We start from the raw sequence: 22,422 nt of genomic DNA on the forward strand, positions 1-22,422 counted from the left end.
CTACAGGGCAAAACAGAGGAAGAAGAAACATCCAGGCAGAAAAAAACACCTTCAGCACTTGAAGGCTGTGTTATTTATTCCAACAGCTTATATAGTTTTATCAAACCATCTTTAACACAAAACATGTCTCCTAAAAGAGAGAATGGTGTGAGATCCTACCAGAGATCATCTCAGCTAACAGCTTGCAAAGTTAAGCCTGAATTTCAACAGTCAAACCAGCAAAATGTTTCTCCCCTCCCCTTAACAATATCTTAAAATGCTAAAACCCGAAGAAAAAGATGCCTGTGGCTGGTGCTGCTGGGTCTGTAGGTGGAGCTCATCCACACAGAGCTGTGCTTTGGTCCTTTCCTAACGCTAAGCGGCAGCCGCACAGGTGAGTGGTGCTTGACATGGAGGCAGCGGGACTGGCCGGGTCCCTTCCCCACTGCCCACCCTGACGAGGGGCCGCATGGACAGTCCAGAGGCCAGGTCAGGTCTAAGATGCAGATGAGGGTGAGGCTTAGAAAAACCAATAATCTAAATTTCTAATCTATGGAAACAGAATAAATAATAGTCTATATTTGCAAAGGAGGAAGGTACCTTGGACAGAAAAGTCTGATGTGTCTATTATTACTGAAATCTTTTTTTCCCCTAGGGGAAAATTGCAGCTAAGGCATCTTGAGAATGGCTCATATCACTACAACCACGGCAGTGTTGCTCTAAATTGTTAGGGATGGGAGCAGAAGTCTTTTGGAGGCGCCAGTCCTTGCACAGCGTCTTGTGGCTCTCTAAACAAAAATGGTTGCAGCAGAGGCATTTGACAGACAACTTGCTGTTCCAGGTTGGCTTTTGTCCACAGACTCAACAGCAAATTCTTGTTTAATGTTCACAGCAAGGCCCTCCTCCTGCCCATACCACCCCCTGTACACTGTCATGGGGAGGGGCTGTTTTCTTGCCCCTTTGGTCTTGCTCCAGGGTCGTTCTCAGAAGAAGTGGCATCTCTTTGGCTTTCTGCAGAAGGGAGGATGGGGAAGAAAGCACGGTTACGCTCTGCTGAGGACACAAATGATCAGTAATTGCTATAGCTGATTTTATTCAGATTGCCACCTGAAGACCTATCGCTACCCTCCTGTGGCCAGATATTTGGCTTAAGAGTATTGGGTTCTCCCTTCACGTTCCTGGAGCACCAACGCTTCTCAACCCATTTGGTGATGCTGGGAGGGAGCCTCGGGGCAGGGATGGGCTCTCCTTGTCTAACCTGTAACGGCAACTTGCAAGTGCTCCAGGAATGTCTGCCCGACAGCCTGGCAGCTACCTGAGTTGCTCTCTGTTAGAAGAGCTCTGACTGGTGCTTATTATGGACAGGTGGATGGACACGTGCTAATATGGACATGTTGAAAGAGGTCCAGTTGGGGTAATGTGTTTTCAAGTGTTTTTATAGTTACAGATTGTAGGCTGGAGGAGTAAAAGAGCAAGGGCAAAAACTGAGTTTACCCTCTGCAGTGGTGCTGTATGTTTTGTTGCTTATTAGCGAAATCAGAGTGGCTGGTTTGCTTGTGCTCTGAACAGAGGATTCGTGCTTCTTGTAGTCAGCTGGCTGGCATATACTGAGCAGGGTGATACTGCTGCCATGTTTGGGCTACAGGGGAAGATTTGGAGATGGCTGGTGGTGTTTAAAATTATTTGTGTTGTTATTTAAAATATTGTGGAACTATTTGAAGGCTGATTTTTAAAAAAAAAAACAAAATCAACCAACAAAGAAAAAGTAAACGACAACCTGTCCCACACTTGATTTTTATAAAGCCTAAGGTATACCTGTGTGTAATTTGCCCTGGGAAGGCTCTTGGTCAGTCCATGTCTTGTTTACACCAGTGCCTCTACAAACCAGCCGAGCAAAGGCCCTTGGCTCGTGTGCCAGGAATCCCGGGACCATCCCGTTCACTGCAAGAGCCCCTCGGCCTGCGGAGTCTCCTACTAGCTGAGTACCCATCGAGCGTGAAGGCACTGACTGCAGCAAGGAATGGGATGGTCCTCCTGAGCATCAGCGTGATGCTCCCAGAGTCAGCACTGGTCAGCTGCGCTGCCATTTCGTGCCCTGCCCTTCCAGCCTGGGTGCCAGGAGCTGGGCTTACTGGTGTCTGTGGCAGCTCACCTGCTCCTTCAACGGCGAGGTCACCTAGGTCCTCGGTCAGCTTGCGCATGCTGATGGTGGTTGCATCTCGTTGGATGTCGTGGACAGCGTTCCTCCGACCAGCCCGATCGCAGGAAATAAAGTCGGTGTATGTGCTGGACTCTACCTCCATTGCATCTCTATACGCCTGCAAAACGCTGCGGAGAAAACACAGCTGTGAGGTCAAGGATGCTCGGCAAGCCTCGAGTCATGGCTCCCGCCAGGTTAGGTTACTCTATGGAGTTAAATTACAGCATGAAAAAATAGTCCCTGTAACTCTGCTCCGGTTCCTTTAACAGCAGCTACTGAAATGTCAGATATCAACCCCATCACGTGGGGTGACCCCCCGTGCCGGGTGAGGGCAGGTAGGCAGGAAGGATCCATCCCAGCTGCCTTACTGGCCCTTGTTCTGCCTTCCCATTGCACAGCAAGGCAGACAAGGCATTTGCCTCTCCTTTTGAGTTTCTGGTCTTCTCCTTTAGGAGCTGCAAGGTCGCTTGCAGCAGCTTTTTCTTACAGAAAAAGCATTACAGAAAAAGCCCTCTTTCCTCCTCAAAATGCCACAGGAGCTTTGAATGGAGGCCAAATTTGGCTCGCTGCATGGGGGGATGGGGTGCTGATCCAACCTGAATTTGTAATGGGAAATGATCAGGGCCCTGATGGCTACCTACTGGAAAGCTCGGGGAGCAGGGGAGTGTTTTGTAGGTACAGGGCTTTCGATCAGTACTGGCCTCCACTGGTTGTTGGATGTCACTGAAAAATTGTTGGGCTGGACTGCTTTGAGATAAGCACTTTAACATGTGAAAATCAGCCCTTCTGTGGGATGTTTGGATCCCTTCACTCCAGGCTTGTATCTGTGCCAAGTGCAGAGCACAAAGAAAGGCCCGGAGCAGCCACTTGTCACACGTGAGTTCTGCTGCGAGCCAGCTCTTAGTTCAGCCTGATGAGTCCTTAAGTTGTTAGTTTTTCATTTTAGCTAACAGTTTAACTTGCCAGCATTTGTACAGCACACAGAGTCCAGGGACCTCAGCAGCTCGGGGAACGTATCGCAGGCGTCATGGCTCCCAGGCACAGAGCAAGCGAGTGCATGCTGCCCCTGCACTGGAAACGTGGTGCTCTTGGTTCCTGCTCCTGTTTACTCAGTTTGGCACTTTGTTTGTTTTTCTGTGTGGAAGTTAGAGATTAATTGTCTTATCTGTGATTCTGCTCACTGTAAAAAATGCCTTTAGCCCTGCTGATGTTGTCAATACTTGAAGGGGGTCCTGATTAGAAACGCCCATGTGTAATGAAAAAAATTCAATTTCTTGTGATTCACTTGCTTTTGTGTCTTGGGGTTAATGACCCACTGAGAAATTTGCTTAGCCTTCTGTACGAATCCTGCTTAATATTGATCTTCCTACCATGGAAATCTGCTGGCAGACCATCAGCCTGGGCAGGAATCGCACTCCTCACTCTCTAATCCCCGATGTTATGGCAATAGGAAGAAGATGTTGGTGAAGATGCAATAGCCAGGATAAAAGAGGTTAAATTCTCCCCATTTCTGAGATTGAGCAGGGTCCTGTAACCTCAAACCTGCATAAACCCAGTACATCTCGGTAGCCCCAGGGACTCCTGTCTTGGTGCTGATGCCAGCTCAGGGAGTGCTGGCACCGGCTCACTGGTGGGACGTGGGGCTTGGCCCACCCAGACCTCCCAGGAGAACCTGCTTCTCCAAATCCAGCAAATCCTTGCAAACACCTGCCTCCTCCCAGGCCTTGGCATCCATCTAGCCCCTGTTTAATGAGCCCCGGGAAAAGCTGCATCCTTTGCCCCAGGAAGAGATCCCAGCTGTTCTTTTTCCCTCATCTTCCCTCCTTCCTTTCCAGGCATGCCCTTCCCGCGACGAGGTGCCTGCTCTGGATGCAGCAGGCTGCCTGATGTCAGCGAGCAAAGCGCCTTTTCCCCGGGACAGCATGAGCATCCATCACTCCCAGACAAGTCCTCTTCGCAGCTCATCGCAGCCCAGAGGCTGCTGACCTTCTGTAGCTGCTGGAGAGATGTCACATGGACTTGGGAGGCTTCCCTAAGAGCAGACCACACAAGCCTGGGCCCATCTCCACATCAGTGAGGCCAGTCCAGAGCTGATATGGTCAGGAGTCCTCCTGCCCTTGGACAGGGGGCTGGACCACCTGGTTCGTAGGATGGACTCCACAAACTGGGGAGCAGGAGCTGGCCAGCCCCTGGGATGCAGCATTTTCCCGGTGTCCCTTGATGTAGCTGCCAAAGGTAGATGTGCTCAGCTGCAGCAGTGCTGTGCCAAGTGACTAAATGCCCCATCACATGGGAAAAGGATGGGGTCTTGATTTAAAATAGGGGAAGGAACCAAGTGTGCAGAAGCAGATCCTGCTTGGGGCAGGTTTGTGTCCCAGCTCGGCGGCCGGGAGGTGGCGTGTGTGATTTATTTATTTTCTGTGGCTGAGAGGGTTCCTGCCTTCGGCTCTCCGTGCAAAGAGCTAGAGAGGGGCGGATTTACGAGCAAAGCTTTCAAATTTGTGCAGTTCCTTCAGGATTTTCAAGGTGGATGGCTCTCAAAAGCCTTGCAGGCAGATCTCTCCCTGCTGGCAGAGACACTCCAGCCTCTGCCTCCAGGAAGCTGTTGGACTGAGGAGGTGATGGGAGCGGTCGTCTCAATTTTTGATAGAAAAACCTAATTTTTCAAAGAGCATTTCCACACTTCCAGGCAGGTGCAAAACAGTTCAGTGGGTTTTTAGTCAGTGGAAACATCTTTTAGCATCTGCCAGGGACAAGAAGGGAACCACCTTCCCTCTTGCCCACGTAGTTCAACCTGAAACTGCATCACCGTGGACAGTCATTTAGCAGTGGCAGGGGAGTGCAAAGCAGGGGTGCATCACCCGCCGGCTCCCCACCTTCGGTTTTTCACGCTCCCGTGGGCCGGCGGGAGGGCATGATGTGCCAGCTCTTCCCAGGCATTGCAGGAATAAGCCCGCAGCACACAAATACACTGCGCAAGGGTTTCCAGGGCGCTTCAAAGAGATGATTCAACTTGTCCCCAGAGGGTCATTTCCTGCCTCCCTTCCCTCCTTGCTGCTGACGATAACAGAAACGGTCCCTGCGCCCTCGGCGCAGCGTGCGAGCCCGTGGAGACGGGGCAGGGGATGCGTGGTGCAGTGACAAAGGCCATTGGCAGGGGGCTGGGACCTGCTGCCCGTTGCACATACCTCAAAAGCTTTTCTGTGCTGCTTGGAGGGAGGCTGTGTCCCCTCCACCATGGGGATGTGGTGCTGCCTGTCCCAGGGCAGCTGGCCACAAGTGAAGAAGCCCCTCGCAAGCTGCCACAGACACCAGACGCGTTCCCCAGAGCTGCCTCTGCTCCTGTGCCCCCCTGAAATAACCTGGCTCTGCCGAACCTGCCATTTGGCCTGGACTTATTTTTCCGTAGTGTCTTGTGAGGACTAAAAAATCTGGAGCTGTAATAGTCTTGGCTTTGCTGGTATGGACTCGGCTTCCGGAGTGGTTTTGCTGTCGGACTGCAGCTGGGCTCGCCAGCATTTTCCAGGGAAGTCACCCAGCAGCTGACGGAGCAGCTGGCTCTGCTCTGGGGGGCTGCAGCTGAACCAGCCCTACTCATACCCGGGCTGAATTGTACCCATTTAGAAGGTGGATGCTAAGAAATTAAAGGGTTAAATGTTTCTTCTGCCTTTTCGTAGAAGAAACCGGGGCATTTCATCTGGGTCAGCTCAATGCCCCTCTCAGTCCCACTGGCAAGCCAGCATTTAATTCCCGTTTCCCCCCTTGCCTGCTTCTCCACAGCACAGATCCCAGGGACTAGAAGCAAACAGGTACTGCAACTAACATGAGAGTGGCAGACAATGACCTGGAAACACCACGGGCAGGTTAAACCCAACACAGAGCCGTGTGCCTGCAGAGCAAACACAAGCCCTGCGACCCGAACCAGCGGCCGGGGTCTAACTCTGAGGGATCAGATGGATGTTACAGTCACACCCAGCCCCGGACTCCAGTTTCAAGGAAACCCTTCGCACGATACTGCATCTGTCCCTTGTCTAGGTTAAACTGTAAGCTTTTTATGGCTAGGAAGGGCTATTTTTGGACTCTGCACTGATGCTGGCTATCAGCAGGCTGTGCTGAATTCAGCCAGCTTCCCCTCCACTGCCTGCCTTCCTCCTCCTTTCTGCTCTGCCTCTCTTACCTCTTGCCTTCCTCAGTATTTTCCTCTCCGCCTAACCCACCTTTGCAGTGAGCACAAAGGGCCTCTAGGTCAGAGAAGGTCCTGTTTGTCTCTGCATGGCATCCGTGGCACTTTTGGGCATAGGGCAGCTTAGTCCCCTGCTTGGACATCCTTGCCCCTTAGGGTAGCCAGCACAGCACACCTGGGCTGCTGTAAGGAAGGAGGTTCAAAGGTTAAACACAGCAATGGATTTCTCTGCTTAACTAAGCCTGAATCATCGCCTGCTCCCACCCTGCTTTCCTTTAGAGACCTCCCTGTTCCTCGGGGGCGAGCGGGGGCAGCTGCCCTGCCCGCGGTGCTGTCCCCTGGGACACCCGAGGAGGGGAGCCCTGCACCTCGGCCACCTCTGCGGCCGCAGCAGGCAGCCCCCGAGGGCAGGGACTGGGACGCCCAGGTCCCCGGGGGCAGGAGCCCCAGCAGACTCACGTCCCGGGGTGCTGCTGCCCGGCTGTGGCCCCGCGCCAGCCCGTTGCCAGTGGCAGTTGGGACCAACAGCTGCGGGTTCTGGTTGGAGATGGCTCCCTCGTCCCACAGCCCGGTCAGGGACATACTCTCCGTCCTGCTTGGTGTCACACCAGCGGATCTAATGCTCTCTTTTGGCCCCCAGACTTCTGGAGTCATAAAGCCACGAAGCCAGGCTAAACCTTACTGTGTTTCTGGGGTGAAATTTCAAGGTTCTGCCGGGGAACAGGGATGTGACCCCTTCTTCTGCTCACGCATCACATCCCGCTTCTCTCCCCTTCCTTGCCAACCTGCAGTGACCAAGGCATGAAGTCGTACAGTCGCCTTCAAGCTCTCCGTGTTGCGCAGTGCCCCTTGCCCTTTCATTCCAGGGTACAGTGACTATTATTAGACCTCTCCTGCTGGGGCCAGATCCATAACAACAGCAAAACATACTCAACAGCCCTGCTGGGCTTTTAAAATATTTACAGTGTAAGATGGTTTACTGCAGAGGGTGGCCTGGTAGAGCACAGAGACGGGAGCCCCAGGATTTCTGTGCTCCCTGTGGGTCTGCTGTGAGGTTTCGTGCTGGGAGAGTCGCATCCAGCGAGGAGGAAAAAAAATCCCATAGGGCTGAAGCCAGCACTGGAGGTCAGGGGGTTTCCACCAACTGTCTGACAACTTCCAGCTGGAATTTCAGCAAATTTTCCACTGGCTCTTGTCTGGGAACATGCGTGAGGGGTTGCACATCAAAGAAGGAGGGCTCTGTAATGGTGTTATCGAGGTTAGAGAGTATTTTTAGACCTGTGCTCGTGCCTTAAAGGCCTTGCTATGGCTCATGAACCCCATGCACTAGAGCTTAGATCTGTGGCCAGAAGCTGAGCTGAAGATGCAGATGTCCTCTTGGGAGCCCGGTCTGGTGGCAGCTACATTTGCAACAAGCGTTGGTAAGGCTGGTGACAGGGTCTGCACCAGGCACAGAGCTCCCCTGCTCTTCTGCTGGGTCTATGTTCTCCAAAATGTGGTGGTGGTGGGCCCTATTGGCCAGAATTGATGTGCTCCAAACTGCTGAGCCCCGAATTTCCCAGCTGGGTGAGAAAACAGGCAGGACCAGGGCAGCAGCCTGATCTCCTACCAGGGCACGTGTGTCCACCTCATGTGCTGAGCAGTTTCTTTCCAGGCGAGAATAGCGTGGAAAAGCCTCACCACACTTCAGTGGTGAAGAGATGTCGTGGTTGGGCATGGCACATTGGTATTTCTGGAAGGCTTTTGCTGTGGGATTCCTCATAACAACTCTGCACCCTCTGGCTCTTACGCTAAATACAATGAATTCAGCCAGCACAGACATCACAGCTTCTCCAGGCACTGCAGTGGTTTTGCAGGATCAGAGCTTCTAGGGTTCTCTAGGACTTAGTGGAAAATTATAATTCATGTAGGAGGAGAGCAGATACAGGAGGGGGACTGAGGCTCGGTGTCCATAAACAGATCCCTTCTTTTGCTTTGGCCTGGTTTTACAGGATAAAGATCACTTCATGCCTGTAGAACTGGTAACTAATTGCTTAGCCCCAGGTTTAAGATTAGGCTTAGACTGACTCCTCTACGACTTCGCAAACCTTGCATTTAGCTCTACCAAGCTCCCCAGACTGCCTCCCCTCCCTCCTGGCCTTCAGCACGTCCCCAGGGACCCCCACTGCAGTGTCTCTGCTGTCCCAAGGTACCTCCTGCTGCCCCACATCCTCCTGGCCACTGTCTGGCTCCCAGCTGACTAAGAGATGCTCCAGCCAGATTTCAAAATCACGGCCCACCCTTGGCATCGAGGTAGGGTGAGTCCTTATGTGCGCTGCTGCGGTCCCCAGGGGAGAGGGGAAGGCTTGGGGAGGAGTAGGGGAGGCAGGAGGGGATTGCTCAGCCCTGCCAGCATGTCGTTAGCATCAGGATGTGTGGGCGACGGTGGGAGGGAGCCGCCTGTCTATCCATCCGTCTGTCCGCCGGGAGGGCAGCCCGGTGCCCAGCTCTGGCCACGCGGTGCTGCCAGCCTGCATCCCCATGCCTGGAGCAGGCAGCACCCCTCTGCCAGTCCCCGCGACACATGGGTGCTGAGTGTCTGCTCCAAAAATCCTCTGCCACGAGAGGAATCACAGTTTGCCTTGGCAACTAGGGTTTGATGGAGCTCTCTGCTCCTCCTTCCCCTCAGCGCCGAGCCTTGGCTGCAGCTTAAGCCTCTTCTGCAGCTTCTCACTAAGTTGATTAATGGAAATAATTGGTCTCTTCGTGCATCTGGAGACAGTTGCCGTGACAGCAGTTGTATTTTTGTTTTGTTCCCAGGTCAAGCTTGTTTTTCACATCCCACAGCTTCGAGGTGCTAATAAATCAGGGCACTCCGGTTCCCCCGCCGCCTCCGACAGATGCACATCCCTCCGAGGGATGGGGTGGCAGAGCGGGATGAGGCACGCTCAGCCCCGGCAGGCCTTAGGACATGGTAGGCTGGCACCTTTCTCCCTGCCATTTGTCACCCCCTCAAGCCAGGCTCACCCTGGGTGGATGCGGTGCTCTGACTTCTGTACAGCAGAGAGCAGCAACCCAGACCCCTCATGTTCACCCAGCATGGCCACGAGCACCCATCGCCTTGTGAGCCAGCACCCACGGTTCTCTCTGTCCCCTGCAGAGACCCTTTCAAAGCTGTAAGGAGTATGAGGCTATGAGGAGTCCTTTCTCCATTATTTTTATTTTCTCCCGACTTCTTATTTAGCTGCCTTTATATGTCAACATATTTTTACACGAACAAAACTAGCAACTGTGTGGAAGATCTGCTAATGCCTGAACTTGCAAAGCAGGCAAACCACAGACCAGTCACTTCAAACCCTTCAGCTGCAAAAGCCCCACAGCTGCTGTTGCAGGCATGTTCCAGGAAGACTCAGGTATTGTCGCTGTGTGTGATGTGCGGACGCACCATCGTGCCTGGGCCACAGGGTGCATTCCTTTGCAACGGGGATCCCCTTCAGACTTGGGTTCCCTGTCTTCCCCCAAATCATTCGGGGAGAAAAGTCCCTGCTGGATTTCACCTCAAAGGCTGGAAACTCCCCAGTGGTCCCACAGCTCTTCTGATCGCACCAAGGCACTAACCTCTGAGTGAACATCACCTATTCAAACCCTGCTTGAATTCCTGGCCCAGGGATGCTCACCCCCAGCACAACCTCCCCAACACCTTGCAGGCTTCCCTGGGCAAGGAGGAGTCAAATAAGTGCAGAGGAGATGCAGCTGGGGCTATTTTCTAGCACAGGAGCCCTTGTCATGTATAAAAGGAAGGTGAAGCCAGAGCAGGTCTTGATGGGATAGCTCTGTTTCTGGGTGGAAGAAGACGTTTCTACAAGGACAGAGGTAAGCAAGGATGGGTCTTTATTTTTATGCCTAGCAGGAAAAAGAGCAATTTTGTCCAGCTTTGCTTTGTGATCTGAGGAGTTGACCTCTGCTGCTGTGTGAAAGCGGTGCTTGCATGGCTGGGAAAGAGAGCTTAGCTTGGAAGCGGTGTTGTGCAGGCCGTAACTATGCAGGTTTGGCTGCAGCTAGTTGAGGAGGCTCTGCTTAGCACAGGATGCATGAAGCTGAAAGCCACCTGCCTTGGCTCTTCCTCATTCAGGCTTGCACGATCCCGTAGGCACTCACATCCAGCATCCAAAGAGTCCTTCTGACTCGGTGTGGTGTAAGGGGCTGAGTGAGAAGCTGTGAAACCTCCTGAGGTGTGAGAGCCCTGGCAGCTCCCAGCGGTGCCTAAAAATAACCAGGGCAACTCTTAAGAGTGTCAGCGTGGAATGAGGCTGATTAGCAAAACCAGGCTTAGCTCTACTCCCTGGAGCTGGCTGCCCTGTCCGTCCACCCCACTGCACAGAAGAAAGGCACCAGCACTACTCCCAGCCCAGGGCAGGAGCAGTGCTTGCCTGGGAAGATGGGGGCAGGGGGAAGATCTGTCTTTGGGAGCTGTGAGAAGGATTGGGTGGCTGGGATGGTGCTATTGATGCTTTACATAGAATAGAAAAGGAAAGTGTAGGAGTTAAAAACAGGCTGGCGGTGAGAGGTGGCTGAGCTAAGCCCTTTTGGGTGGCTCCATGGCTTCTGTTACCCACTGAAATCAGTAGTTCCTTTGGCTGTGCTACCTTGCTGGGACCCCTACCTGGGTAGAGAAAGCTCTGCTGGCCTGCACACTCCCCTCTCTGACTATTTCTGTGATGGATGGAGAACTCTTGTACATCTATGTCAGGTGATAGCAGCTTCTGATCCTTTCTGCAGGCAGGATAAATCTGTCTGCATAAGTCACCAGGGATATGACATCTAGACACGAGTTGAAGCGGTGCTTGAGGCATGCCTGTAACATTACACTGGGGACGCTCAGCGATTATTGCAAGTTATAATCTCAGAAAAGGGAAAGCTTCTAACGAAATGAACTGCTGACTATTTTATGATCCACTGAAATGCAGCCTGGATGTAGAAGGACACGGGGCGTCTCTAGCCTAGATGGGAAAGATGCTGGATACAAGAGATGAACTGCTCTGAGAGACCTGCAGGAGGAATGTCTACATGCACCAAAGAGTCCCGAGATCCTGTATTGCCAGATCTGCAAACAATACGACCGTGGCAGCTTTGTGTAAGGGAAAGCTCAGTGCAGGATCAAGAGAAAGCAGCAAGATGATCTAAGGACTGAGGAGATGCTCTGAGCGCAGAAGCCATGGGAGTGAAACCACGGAAAGGACTGTCTGAGCTGGCGGATCTGCCATTTACGCAAGCACCACAAAAGGTTAAGCTTTGGGGGTTCTCTGGATCTTGCTGGGCTGACTATACACGCAGAGCAAAACTTGCTTACATGGCTATGTACCGGCAAACAATATTCCCATGCAAAGTGTGTGGGCAGCTGGCGGGGGGAGGCCGTGCAGCATGGCTTGCACTAGGGGCTGCCCTTGGAGTCAGCATTGGAACATGGCTTGGTACAAGTACGTGGCTGTGAAGGATGGAAAATACAGCAGGAAAGTCATTACGGCAGAATTGTTGATATTTTTTTCCTCTTAGCAGCTTTCTAGCATTTAGTAATTCAGAAAACAGAGGGAGGTCAAATGACGCTGTGAAACAGGAAGGAAAAACCCCATTCCTGTTTATACGATATCTCCCTGTGAATAAAAATTGTATGAGTCCATAGTGTGAATCCTTACCTGATTTAGTTGACTTTCCTTCTGGACATGACTTCAAACAAGCTTCATACGCAGCAGGGCAGCAGCTTCTGTGGAAGGAAAAGAAAATAAACGTAAGAAAATGTTTTCTGTGCTTTGTTGGGAAGTATAAAGCTCAGCTGCTTTTTCCACCGCCTGCGACTAGGACAGCAGAGGGGGCACGGGGTCTGGCAGGGCTCTGCCCAGCAGGCTCAGCCAAAGCCCGGCTTGGCGAGCACGGAGACACCAACCGAAGGGCTGCGGGATGGTGGTGTTCATATGGCACCTTCTCAGGAGGGTCTGTGCTAATGGAGATTTGGCCTGTAGGGTCTAAGAGCAAGGAAAGTCCAGCCATGGGCCTGGCTTCACAGAGAAGTTCTCTTTGGTTTTGCTTCTCCTTTTGTTAACTTCATGTGGGTGTGCTGGGGAGAACTGAAGCAACTTGCGTCTCCTGACCGGTACCATGGGGGGACCTGGTGGCTGCCTCGAGAGTGTAAATGAATATTGGTTTGTAGCTCCACTGCCCTTTAAAGAAGTGAAACTTCCATATCAGCTTCTCTGAGGCAAAAGGGGAAGTTTGATCTGGTACTTTTAGTCACCTTGCTGGGTCTGTCTCCTGCTCCTTGGGTTTCTTTGTTTGTGCACAGCTGTGCCTTCTCCCGCTGTCCCCAAGCCCCACTCAAAGACATTTCCTCTGTGGCCTTAACATCTGTGGGTGCGTTGCAATCTCCTGACCTGCAGAGCCCAGCCAACAAGACACTTGCTTATTTTAGCAGCTGTTTCAGCTTTCAGACTTTTTGGAACATCATGGACTGTTTTTTTCACTTTGTCCCAGGGACAAATATTAGCAGAACAGAAAGCAAGAGATGAACCATTTAACCATATAAGCAGTACTTCACCCAGCAATTCATCTGTCTGGCCCATCTGGGTTGAGTACCACTCTGACTGGAACTATTCCCCATCATTTTTCAAGCTGGGACAGATCTACAGCCTTTCTCTTTATTTTTTTGACCCACTTTTAAAACTCCCTAGTTGTTGGAGCCAACTACTTGCTGGCTCTGGCCCTGCTTCAAGGACAGGGCACTTGCTGCTTCTGTGTGTCAGTTTGCCCATCTGTTAAATGGAGCTATTAATACTTGCTCCCCTTGCTAGATGCTTCACATATTTGTAAAGCACTTTCAGATCTGCAGATGACAGGCTTACAGAAGTGGAAAATACTAATTATGATCATGACAGTAGCCAAACAAAGACACAGGGATTTAACAATACAGTTTTGCTAGTGTTTACCTCATTTACAGTGAAGTGCTTACTGGAAACACTGGACCGGAAAAGAAGCAGTATTCCCACAATTCTGGGAATGTGCATCGCCATTTTGGGGCACCAAGCAGGCAAACAAAAGCAGGAAGGAAGAAAGCCAGCTCTGGAAATCCATGAGTCTTTATTTTCCTCCTTTGCCTTCCTGCCTCGCTCTGGCTCGTGTGTTCCATGGCCCAAACAGTTAAACCTCCGGCACTTCAGATGTGTTGCAAAATATCTCAAAATACATGGCCCTCTGCCAAGAGAGGCTTAAAGTAAATTGGAGCAATGATGCTCTGAAGTAGAAGTTATCACTGAGCAGCCCTGTTCCTGATGGGATATGGTGGGAAACCCCTGTTTTTCTCTCAAAAAAAGCTGATTTTTGGAGACAGAAACTCTTTAGCAACAGGTATTGGCTTTCCAACCCTGCAGCCCTGGCTCTGGCTAGATGTTTCTCCCCACAGCCCTCACTTGGGGATCTGGAGTCTACAAATCTGAAGCTGGGCCCCTTGCTCCATCCCCAAAGGCTCATCCTCTGCTGGCTCATCCAGTCCTGCTGCTCCCAGGGCGATGGGCAGAGCTCTGAAGGCCCCTCTGTGCAAAGGCTGGGCAATATCCCACGTGGGGAGCCTGGGGATTTAAGGATGGTGAAGTGGATTAGTCCATGCAGTGTGAATAAGGATGGGCTAAAGTAACTTGGTAAAGAACACTTTACATTTCCTAATCTAGTCCTATAACGCATCAAGGTACCACAGATTACTTTGGGACCCCTGTGGAAACGTTCATTGGATAGCTAAACATCCATACCCCATCGGGAATGGATTACAAGGGCATCAGCATGATGCACGTGTTTGGGGTTCAGATTCTCTCCATGTTTATCAGCTGTTACCCAAAAAGAACAAGCACACGAAACAAACTCGGTGCTCTCAGCATTGCTTCAAAATGAATATATGTTCCAAAAAAACCCAGAATGCTTTTTGGCAGAATTCAGCATTATTCTACACAACAGCTGTTATGGTGCTGCTTTTGATCCAGAGAGGAAATCCTTTCTGGTTTCAAGTAAGGTGATGGCAGCAGAGAGAAGGTTGTTTCTGTGTCTCTTGACTCCTGGGTAAACAACACGCTGTATGCATCGCTGATCAGAACAGGAGCCCGGTCCTCCCAGAGCAGACTGAGAGACTCTCATTTAATGCCCTGTCCCCAGCAGCAGCTGGCATCCTTGGCCTCAGAGGTGCAAGAAAACTTGTAATTGTAGTGGAATATTTTTCATAAGTCACTAATTACTCTGAAGCAGGAGGTTTTATAATGCTTAACATGCAATATCCTCGTAATCATACCCAGGATTGTTTTGCTACCGAGATAACTACCTGATACCCACTAAAATGCCTTCTGAGCTCTTTGTTCCAGTGATATCTCATGGCAATGAGCACCACAGATTAATTACACTTTGTGGAAACAGTAATTCCAGTAAAGTTGATGACGCTCCAGTGGGGATATGTTTGGCTTATTACATCACTGCAAATATCAACAAAAGCTGGCATTTCGGTGCTCACTGGGGAGTTCCCGGGGCAGCGGCTTGCGACCAGCAACATGCCTGCGTGAAAGCCAGCGTGGAGGAGCCGTGCAAAGAGCACCGAGCCTCTCCGGGGCTGCGCTGGGAGGGAAGCGTTTCGGAACTTGCCATGCAAACGAGAAATGAGTGGTGTAAAGTACATATCCCTGTAGGCTCGAAGGGAGTGAGAGTTTTGAAAGAGGGGAATAGGTGGTTCACAGTCCAACTGCTGTTCTTCCTGCTTGCGCTACAGGTGCCAGGTGAGTCCTGGAGCGATGTCTCGGGCTCTCTAACTGCCGTTGTGAGGAGCTGGGGACAAAGTCCACACAACAGTTGAACCTTCCCTTCTCACTGGCTGGTGCTGGCAAGCCTTGGGAGCAGCTCCCTTTATGACTTGGCTTTTTCTAGTCACGGGCTAGAGACAACTAGAAGCATGGGGGGGGGGTTCCCTTCTCATCCTCTCTAAAATGGGTATTGTGGTGGAAAATTTGTTTTCTGGATCAGTCCATATATACAGCTTTTTGGTGACACTAAGGAAACCCTTAAGAGTGTGGAGAAACAATTGGAATGTGAAAATGGGAGAGACCAGAACAGGGTGGCATAGAAAGGCAAACAAAGCTGAGTTGAAGCTTCTGCTGTTCCTTATGGACTTGTAGATTCATCCCTGATTCTGCCACAGACCTGTATGAGCCCAGGAAAATCATCTGCTTTGTGTGTAGCCCATGTAAAATAGGAATAACGCTGGTGTTTGGTTGCCCAGACAGGCTGGAGGGATTAATGCACAGCAGTATGCTGCAGGAACTGGCTCTGAAATGTGGGAGATCAGGAAATGTTAGCAACTTGGAAAACGTTTTCCACAGTTACTTTGGGAGGCAGTGTTGTGTGCCTGTGGGTATTCCTCTGAGTGGGCTCAAAAGTAGATTTACTTTTCTTTGGAATAAGAGGATAAAGGAAAAAAGCAAAACTCCACATTCTAGCTCACCGTGTGCTTGTACACCACCTCAGAATTGGCCACTGAGTACAGAAATACCGGGTGGATGGAAGACGCATGGCTATGAACATTCTTGGGTTTTCATCTCTTCATGACCAAGCTGCCTACCCTGGGAGCCTGTGTGCTATATTTAGTGGTCTCCAGTTCTTTGAGGCATCTGAGTCCACACTCTCTGGAAAGTGTCCTGAAAATGATGGCATGGGGGACTCGTGCGTCCATGTGGAACTCCATCTGAAGGACTCAAAGCCCTGTTCTGTGCTTGAGGTATATTAAGCGCTACTGGTGCATCCATGTTTGTAAATGGCCATTTAACCTACATCTGCACTATGAATGAATCCAGCCATTGAGGATCTCGTCATGCATCCTTCTTTCCCAAACACCATCCCTCACGAGAGCAGAAACGTGACAATTTCTCAGTTGGGTGGCCATGCGTTAGCACGGTGGCCCTTTCCAGCCAAGAGTCTCAGAAGTCAAGGTGCACCCCACAGCTACCCAAGCCAGGCACGCCAACCTCGCTGCGAGCCAACAGCCCAGAGCCTGAGGGGCTGCAACCATCTGAGGGTCTCTGCCACCTGGTCAAGCCATTCCCACACCACAAGTCTCCTCTCACCCTTGCACTGCTGCAGCATCCCCGCTGCGGCTGCCTCTTGCTCATTTGACCCCAGCTTGTCCTCCTAGTTTGTGCCACCAGCCCAGCCACCCAGGGCATCGCTTCTGAGTTCATGGCTACACTTGGCTCTTGTTCTGGGGACCAGTTTACCCCTTCCAAGCAAAGGGAAACGTTTCCCAAACACCCCTTTGGGGCCAAGGCATTACATGCACGTGAAAGCTTGCCACCGTGGCTTGCTACCAGCTGCTTAGGGGAATCCAGAGAGAGGAGAGAAAGACACACAGCTCCGAGGTGGAGGAATTTGCAAAGCCTCCTGAGAATACCACCACACAGCAGTTCTTTTTTTATCCCAAGTCTTTGCCTTTTAAAACATTTGCTTGGAAAGCTAGATGCCAGCAAGTCTCCGAGCCCACTTCTACCACCATGCTCTGCAAAACCCTCGCTCACAGTTCGAAGGGGAGCCTCAGGCAGCCCTGCAGCTCCCGACAGCCCTAAGGATGGATTCACACCACAGCCCCACACAGATGGCATGCCGGGCACCTGTCCCGCAGGCTGGCATCCGTTCCCATGCGAGCACAGAGCCACCCCGATGCTGTAAGGGATTCCCTCCAGCGAGTCACTCAGAATAAATGGACACATGTCAGAAATGAGGCCAGAAATCCCCACGGGGGTCACTGATCCACGGTCCTTTGTGATTTCTAACCGCTGAGTCTGCTCTCCCTGCTACCCTTTCACAGCAAGTACTGAACTGCATTATTTTCCAAGTGAAACAGCAGCCACCTCCCTGCCATCAGCCTACAACCAGCTTTTCCCAACAGCAGAAAAACCGGGATGCAGCTTAGTTTTTCAGCCCACAGTCTGTGGGCAGCAAAAATCTCGCTGTTCACAGTCAGTTAGGTAAAAGTTAACTGTATCTCTAAACAAATCGCCCCTTTGTAGCGCAGCTCTGGCTCCCATGGAGGAGAGCAGCCCCTTGCTGCGCTGCCAGGCAGGTCTCCTGGCCACCAACCATCCCAGCCCATCCCCTGCCCCACATGCCCGCAGCAGCGTGCACAGCCCTACTTACGGCCACCCCGGCTCCCACTGCTTCTCGAATCCCAAGTTCTGCGGTCCCGCCGCTGAGGAAGAAATCGAGGCTGGATTTACACCCTCCTGGTGTCTCTGCCCGGTGTGGCGAGCAGCCAAGCCGGCCAGGGGAGTCGCAGCCAGTTTCAGACTTGCAGTTTCCTTGTACTGGGAGCTGCTAAATGAAGTTGCACTTCTGGGGCCGAGGGGCGTGTTCTCCTCCCCTCCCGAGTCAGTCCCTGCCTGCTGTAATCCAATGCTCATCTCGATGATGTCAAGCAGCTACCGCTCGGCTCCTACCTTACAGTCGGCAGGAGGGATCCGTTTCCTTTTCGTAGCGATCTTTGTTTAGCTTCGCCTTGTAACTCCATCTCCCGGCAGCTGCATGTGCCCGAACATCCGTCTTTCGATGCTCGGCGCTGCGGCTGTTGCTGCAGGGCGCTTCCTCCTGCCCTCCCGCCCGCTGCTCCCCCAGGTTTCTCTGGCACGTTGCTCAGATGCACGTCCCAGCTGCATCCCACTGTTCGTCCTCTCCATCAGGGCCTGGCCATCATGCCCCATGCAGCCTGAGCTATTTTACCAGGTGTAGCGCCAGGGAAGTGCCTCCCAAGAAAAAAATAGCTTTCTGTCTTTTTAGAGCGCCTTCTGCTCTGCTGACTCCCACGGGGTAAAATCCAAGCGTACTTCAGCTGATCTGCCCCTGGGTGCCAGCCTTATTTGGGGGTGAAATGCAGAGCTGGTGATAGCATCCAGATTTAAGGTGGGGAAGGTGCTTAGGGCAAGGCAATACCACGTATCAAGCACATACCTTTGTATCCACCCTGCTGTGAAGCATAGCCTGGGAGCTCTCAGCGAGCTTGGGGCCACTCCAGGAGAAGAAGAAGTTTTGGCTGTTCTTGGCACCACAGGGGCCCAAGGAACGTCCCTCTGGGTGGTATCACCTCCCTGTGTCACATCAGCCTTAGAGACACCACTGGCTGGCCGAAGCCAAACGAACACGCTGGTTGCAGTGCCAGGTCTCCAGTCGTCCTCCTGGCCCATGCTCCTGCCCAGCCCTACCACCGTGGTGCGAAGGTGTGTGAGCACACAAGGGTGTACGTATTGCTGCCTGCTCTTGCCTGAACACCCGGACTGGAACGGGGCTCATTAGTGCTAATTGCTTTGCTGAGAGAGTAAAAGACTCACTCCATCCCTGCTGTAAGGACACTCCTGTCCTCAGCCGGAGGGGGAGAAGAAGCGGCACGACTCAACTGGAGAGCACAAAGGGTGTTTGCCAAAGACCGGATCCAGTCCCCGCTCGAGCTAGATGAGCTTTTATTTCAGGTTGTGTGCAAAGTGAGCAGTGTGAGCCAGGAGGACTTGGCTCTCCCAACCTGCCATCTCACTGAGCACCAGACAGACGCAGAAGCGGTGTCTCTGCCATCCTGCAGCTCTCCCATGACAGATGGGCCCCAGAGCCGTTCGGTGCCGGCGAGGAGCACCAGCCTTTCCTCTCACCCCGGCACTGGCTGCGCAGCCGGACCTGATCCACCTCCGTTGGCCTTACCGCCTCCAGCCAGAATCTGTTTGTGCGTGCCCAAAAACGTGTTGTTTGCCGTGACAGATACCCACACCCCTGCCATCGCACACAGGAAGAGATAAAAACACCAATAAAAGCAGCAGGCAGCGCAGGAAACACCCTGATGACAATACCGAGGCACGGAGTAAGGGGAACGGACCTCAACAGAGCAAAACATACCCGTGCTCAGTGCATCCTCAAACTGACCTCGTGTAGCTCTGCCTCCTGATTCGATTTGGTTTTATTTCAAAACCAGCCCCGGGAAGCCAGTTTGATTTCCTGAGATGTATCACTTGGTAGAAAGTCATCTATCTCCAGTGCTTTTGAGTCACACGTTACTACTTACCTGAAAGTAACGGCAAGGGATTCGCCACAACGCCCTGCCTGTCTTCACGAGATGCAACGGAGGGAGGAGGGCTCTGCCATGCTGTGCCGAGGCACCAGCACAGCCTCGGCAGATTGCTACGCTGGCCTGGCCAAAGCTGCAGTTTTCTCTTTACTCCAGCTCATATTTGAAAGTGATCCAGAAGGCTACAGCTTTACACTAATGCTTGGACTGCAGGGTTTGAAGGCCAAATCTGGTAAGGATGCAAATGCTACACCAGCAACCCAGGCGTTTTCTTGGCAGCCTGTGGCCAGCACCATTACAATGCAGGCAATGTATAGCAATGGCAACAACAAAGCACTTCGGAAAGCCAGGAGCACAGCATATGTACTTTTAAAATAAGATGTGTCTTGTCTTACTCAAACCTCCCAATCCTGTGTGTCAGGTCCTGGGAACGAGCCCCCCAAAGCATCCGTCAAAGAGTCCATCCTTTTCTGCACACACTTATGAGTCCTTACAATGACCTCCTCATCCAATACTATCCCCTACAAGGACTGGTCAAACATTTTCCGTCAAAACTCTTTTTAAGTAGAAAAATGCAGTTTGGGATTTTCTACAGAACATATCTTTTTTTTCACAAGGGGAAAAAAAAAATCCTGAGATGCCAAAAAGTTTGCCTGAAATCTTGACACATTAGGATAAAAATGCGTGGCTTTCAATGTATTCAGTCTTCCTATTTTTAAATGAAAGTTGTCATTTTTCTCTGGAAATCCACCCTAACTTCTAGCTAATTCCCAGGTTCACCATCCCTTGTCCTATTGCTTCGTACATCGTAACACGTTCGCCCGGAGGTGTGGGCTATGAATAAATGCAGTTCCTATCTCACCATAATGAGAAGACGTTACAGCTGCCTGGCATGGCACGCTCCGCATGATGGATGGATGGTATTGCAGCCTTGAGCCAACTGACTCAGCTGCAGCCACAATTAGCCTTTAATGGCTTCTGCTTTACTAATATGCTTGTCTTTGGTGAGGTTTTTGCTGCCTATTGCATCCATCTGCTTTACACTGTGCTGTCCTGCGTGGTCTAGGACTGGTGGTAATGGCATTGCTGCTCTGGACAACAGGAGGTTTGGCTCTGCTCTGTCGGCTGCTGCTGCTGTTGACCATGCAGTTGGTCTGCAGAGAATTGTGGTGATTTTTTGTAGCTCTGCATCACAGAGTGGGATGCAGAGAGTAACACCCCAGGGGAGGGATGGTCCTGCGATGCCCTGCAGCCCGTGCTGCGGGTGCCACCTTCGCTGCTCTGGTGCAGCACAGGACAAGAGAGCACGGCTCAGGGAAGAGGAAGAAGCTGTCCCACAGGTTGACTGTCAGCCTTTAGCTGGAGGAAGGACAAAGCCAGAGCAATCTCATAGGGCAAGTGTCAAAATGAGGGGAGAGTATCCCCAAGGGTGCTAATATAAAGAAGCCTACTCCTAGAGCAGCGCTGCGGTGCTGGACTGTGCACTGCCTGCTCCAGCAAGAAAAACTGCCAGCACAAAGGACCCTCTGGGAAGCTCCGAAGCCCAAGGAGACAAGCTGTCACTTCAGAAGGATCTGACCTGCCTCTGACCTGAATGTTTTTGCAGCCTGCGCCTCACTTCCCTCAGAAGCTCGTGCTGCCGGGGTTAGAGCAGCGCTGCGATAGCCTGCTGATGTAGCATGAAGCCTCCTCACGTAAGAGCAGCTTCCCACTGCATTTCCCAGGCATTGAGCTCTCTGTGTCACTTGATGTCGTCAAGATTGCAAGGAAATGTGGAATGGCACAAGATACGCATGGAAAAAATGTGACAACCTGATTTCTTTTCAGACTTCCTCTCCCAAAATAAATACTTTGAATAAAGTTTTGATCAAAAAAAACACAGAACATATTTCAACAGTCTGCTGGGTTGCCTAAGGAAAGTGAGGATGTCTTAAGCCATCAAGTAACAGCTTGCACTCAGAGATTCATGAGAAGAAGAGAAACCGACAGGTAAAAGCAGCTTTAGTGACAAGCCACTCTTTTTGCTGTCAAAGGAAGGACATGGTTTGCTGTTGATTAGGGAAGAGAGAGTGGGTGTCGGGATGTCTCAATTAATTACTCGGCATTCAGACCCATTTTGTTTTTACAGAAGTTGTTCATCCAGAAAGGTTCATTAACAAGCGCAACACAAAAAAGCTTGTAATGAGGCTAAACTCATTAGCGAACCCCCTCCAGAGCCACCTCTATTAGCAGGCAGGGTTGAAGAGTCGAGCCTGGTGGTGGGGAGCCCCTCCCGGTGCTGGGACCCCGGGGACGTGCATCGTGGCTGCTGGCACGGTGGCTCGGTACAGGGCTGACATGCCAGCAGGGCAGAGCACGCTCAAAATACTGTTTACTTTGAGCTGCAGCTATTTTTAGCTCCAGTAATCTGTGCAGAGATGATAAAGCTTTTCATTGCAAAGTGAGCGGCTGTGCTCTGCTTCTGGGCAATTTCACTCCACGAGCTCATCCCTTCCCCCTTCCCGGCCACTACTCCCTGGGGACCTTATCTCCTCTGCCTGCTGAGCCAAACACCTCCAAAAGGTTTGTCCCAGCTAGATAGGTTGGAGTCTCAGCCCAAACTTACTTTTTTTTCCTTTTTCCCTAGTGAAGGTACTCAGTTTGGAAAAGAAATGAACTTTTTCTTTAGTAGTCTCTGAAGTCCAGTTCAAAGCCTTTGCTGAAAGCCCATCGTGGACGTGCACCCTCTAATCCTTCATTTCTGCAAAATTCCTTCTGTCCAAAGGCTCTTGCAAAATAAGTCACTTGACGGTTACCTCTTTGCAGCTGCCACAAATACAAGCAGGTCTCAAACTCAGATCTCATGGCAAGCTAGAGTCGTCAGTCAGTGACAGCACTGCCCTATGCCACGTTTTACCCAAAGGGTCCCAAAGCCCATTACAAACTCCCTTATACACTCTAAATAAGAAGCACTTTACCTGGGGCTGATAG

The 22,422-nt window shown here is 51.5% G+C and overlaps 1 protein-coding gene across 2 annotated transcripts; it reads right to left on the reverse strand.

Moving 5' to 3' along the window:
• Positions 1-34: 34 nt before the first annotated feature.
• Positions 35-17,739, reverse strand: PKIG (cAMP-dependent protein kinase inhibitor gamma). Of its 2 annotated transcripts, none has more exons than XM_050907110.1 (4): positions 17,547-17,739; positions 12,035-12,102; positions 2,132-2,307; positions 35-990 (listed from the first exon to the last, which is right to left on the reverse strand). In XM_050907110.1, exons 3-4 carry the CDS (start codon positions 2,280-2,282, stop codon positions 911-913), a joined length of 231 nt encoding a protein of 76 aa, XP_050763067.1. In that variant the 5' UTR covers positions 2,283-2,307; positions 12,035-12,102; positions 17,547-17,739; the 3' UTR covers positions 35-910. The 2 variants fall into 2 exon arrangements, with proteins under 2 accessions (XP_050763067.1, XP_050763069.1); XM_050907112.1 differs by lacking the exon at positions 17,547-17,739 and adding an exon at positions 12,283-12,303.
• Between the last annotated feature and the right edge of the window lie 4,683 nt (positions 17,740-22,422).

The sequence above is a fragment of the Gymnogyps californianus genome, chromosome 17, assembly GCF_018139145.2.
Source record: "Gymnogyps californianus isolate 813 chromosome 17, ASM1813914v2, whole genome shotgun sequence".
Classification (NCBI taxonomy): Eukaryota; Metazoa; Chordata; class Aves; order Accipitriformes; family Cathartidae; genus Gymnogyps; species Gymnogyps californianus.

What these genes read in the sequence shown, in the direction of transcription:
- PKIG (XM_050907110.1), bottom strand. Translation starts at nt 2,282, where the DNA reads ATGGAGGTAGAGTCCAGCACATACACCGACTTTATTTCCTGCGATCGG. An exon ending in CCTCGCCGTTGAAGGAGCAG is followed by an intron (nt 991 to 2,131) that starts GTGAGCTGCCAC and finishes TCCCTTCTGCAG; the next exon opens with AAAGCCAAAGAGATGCCACT.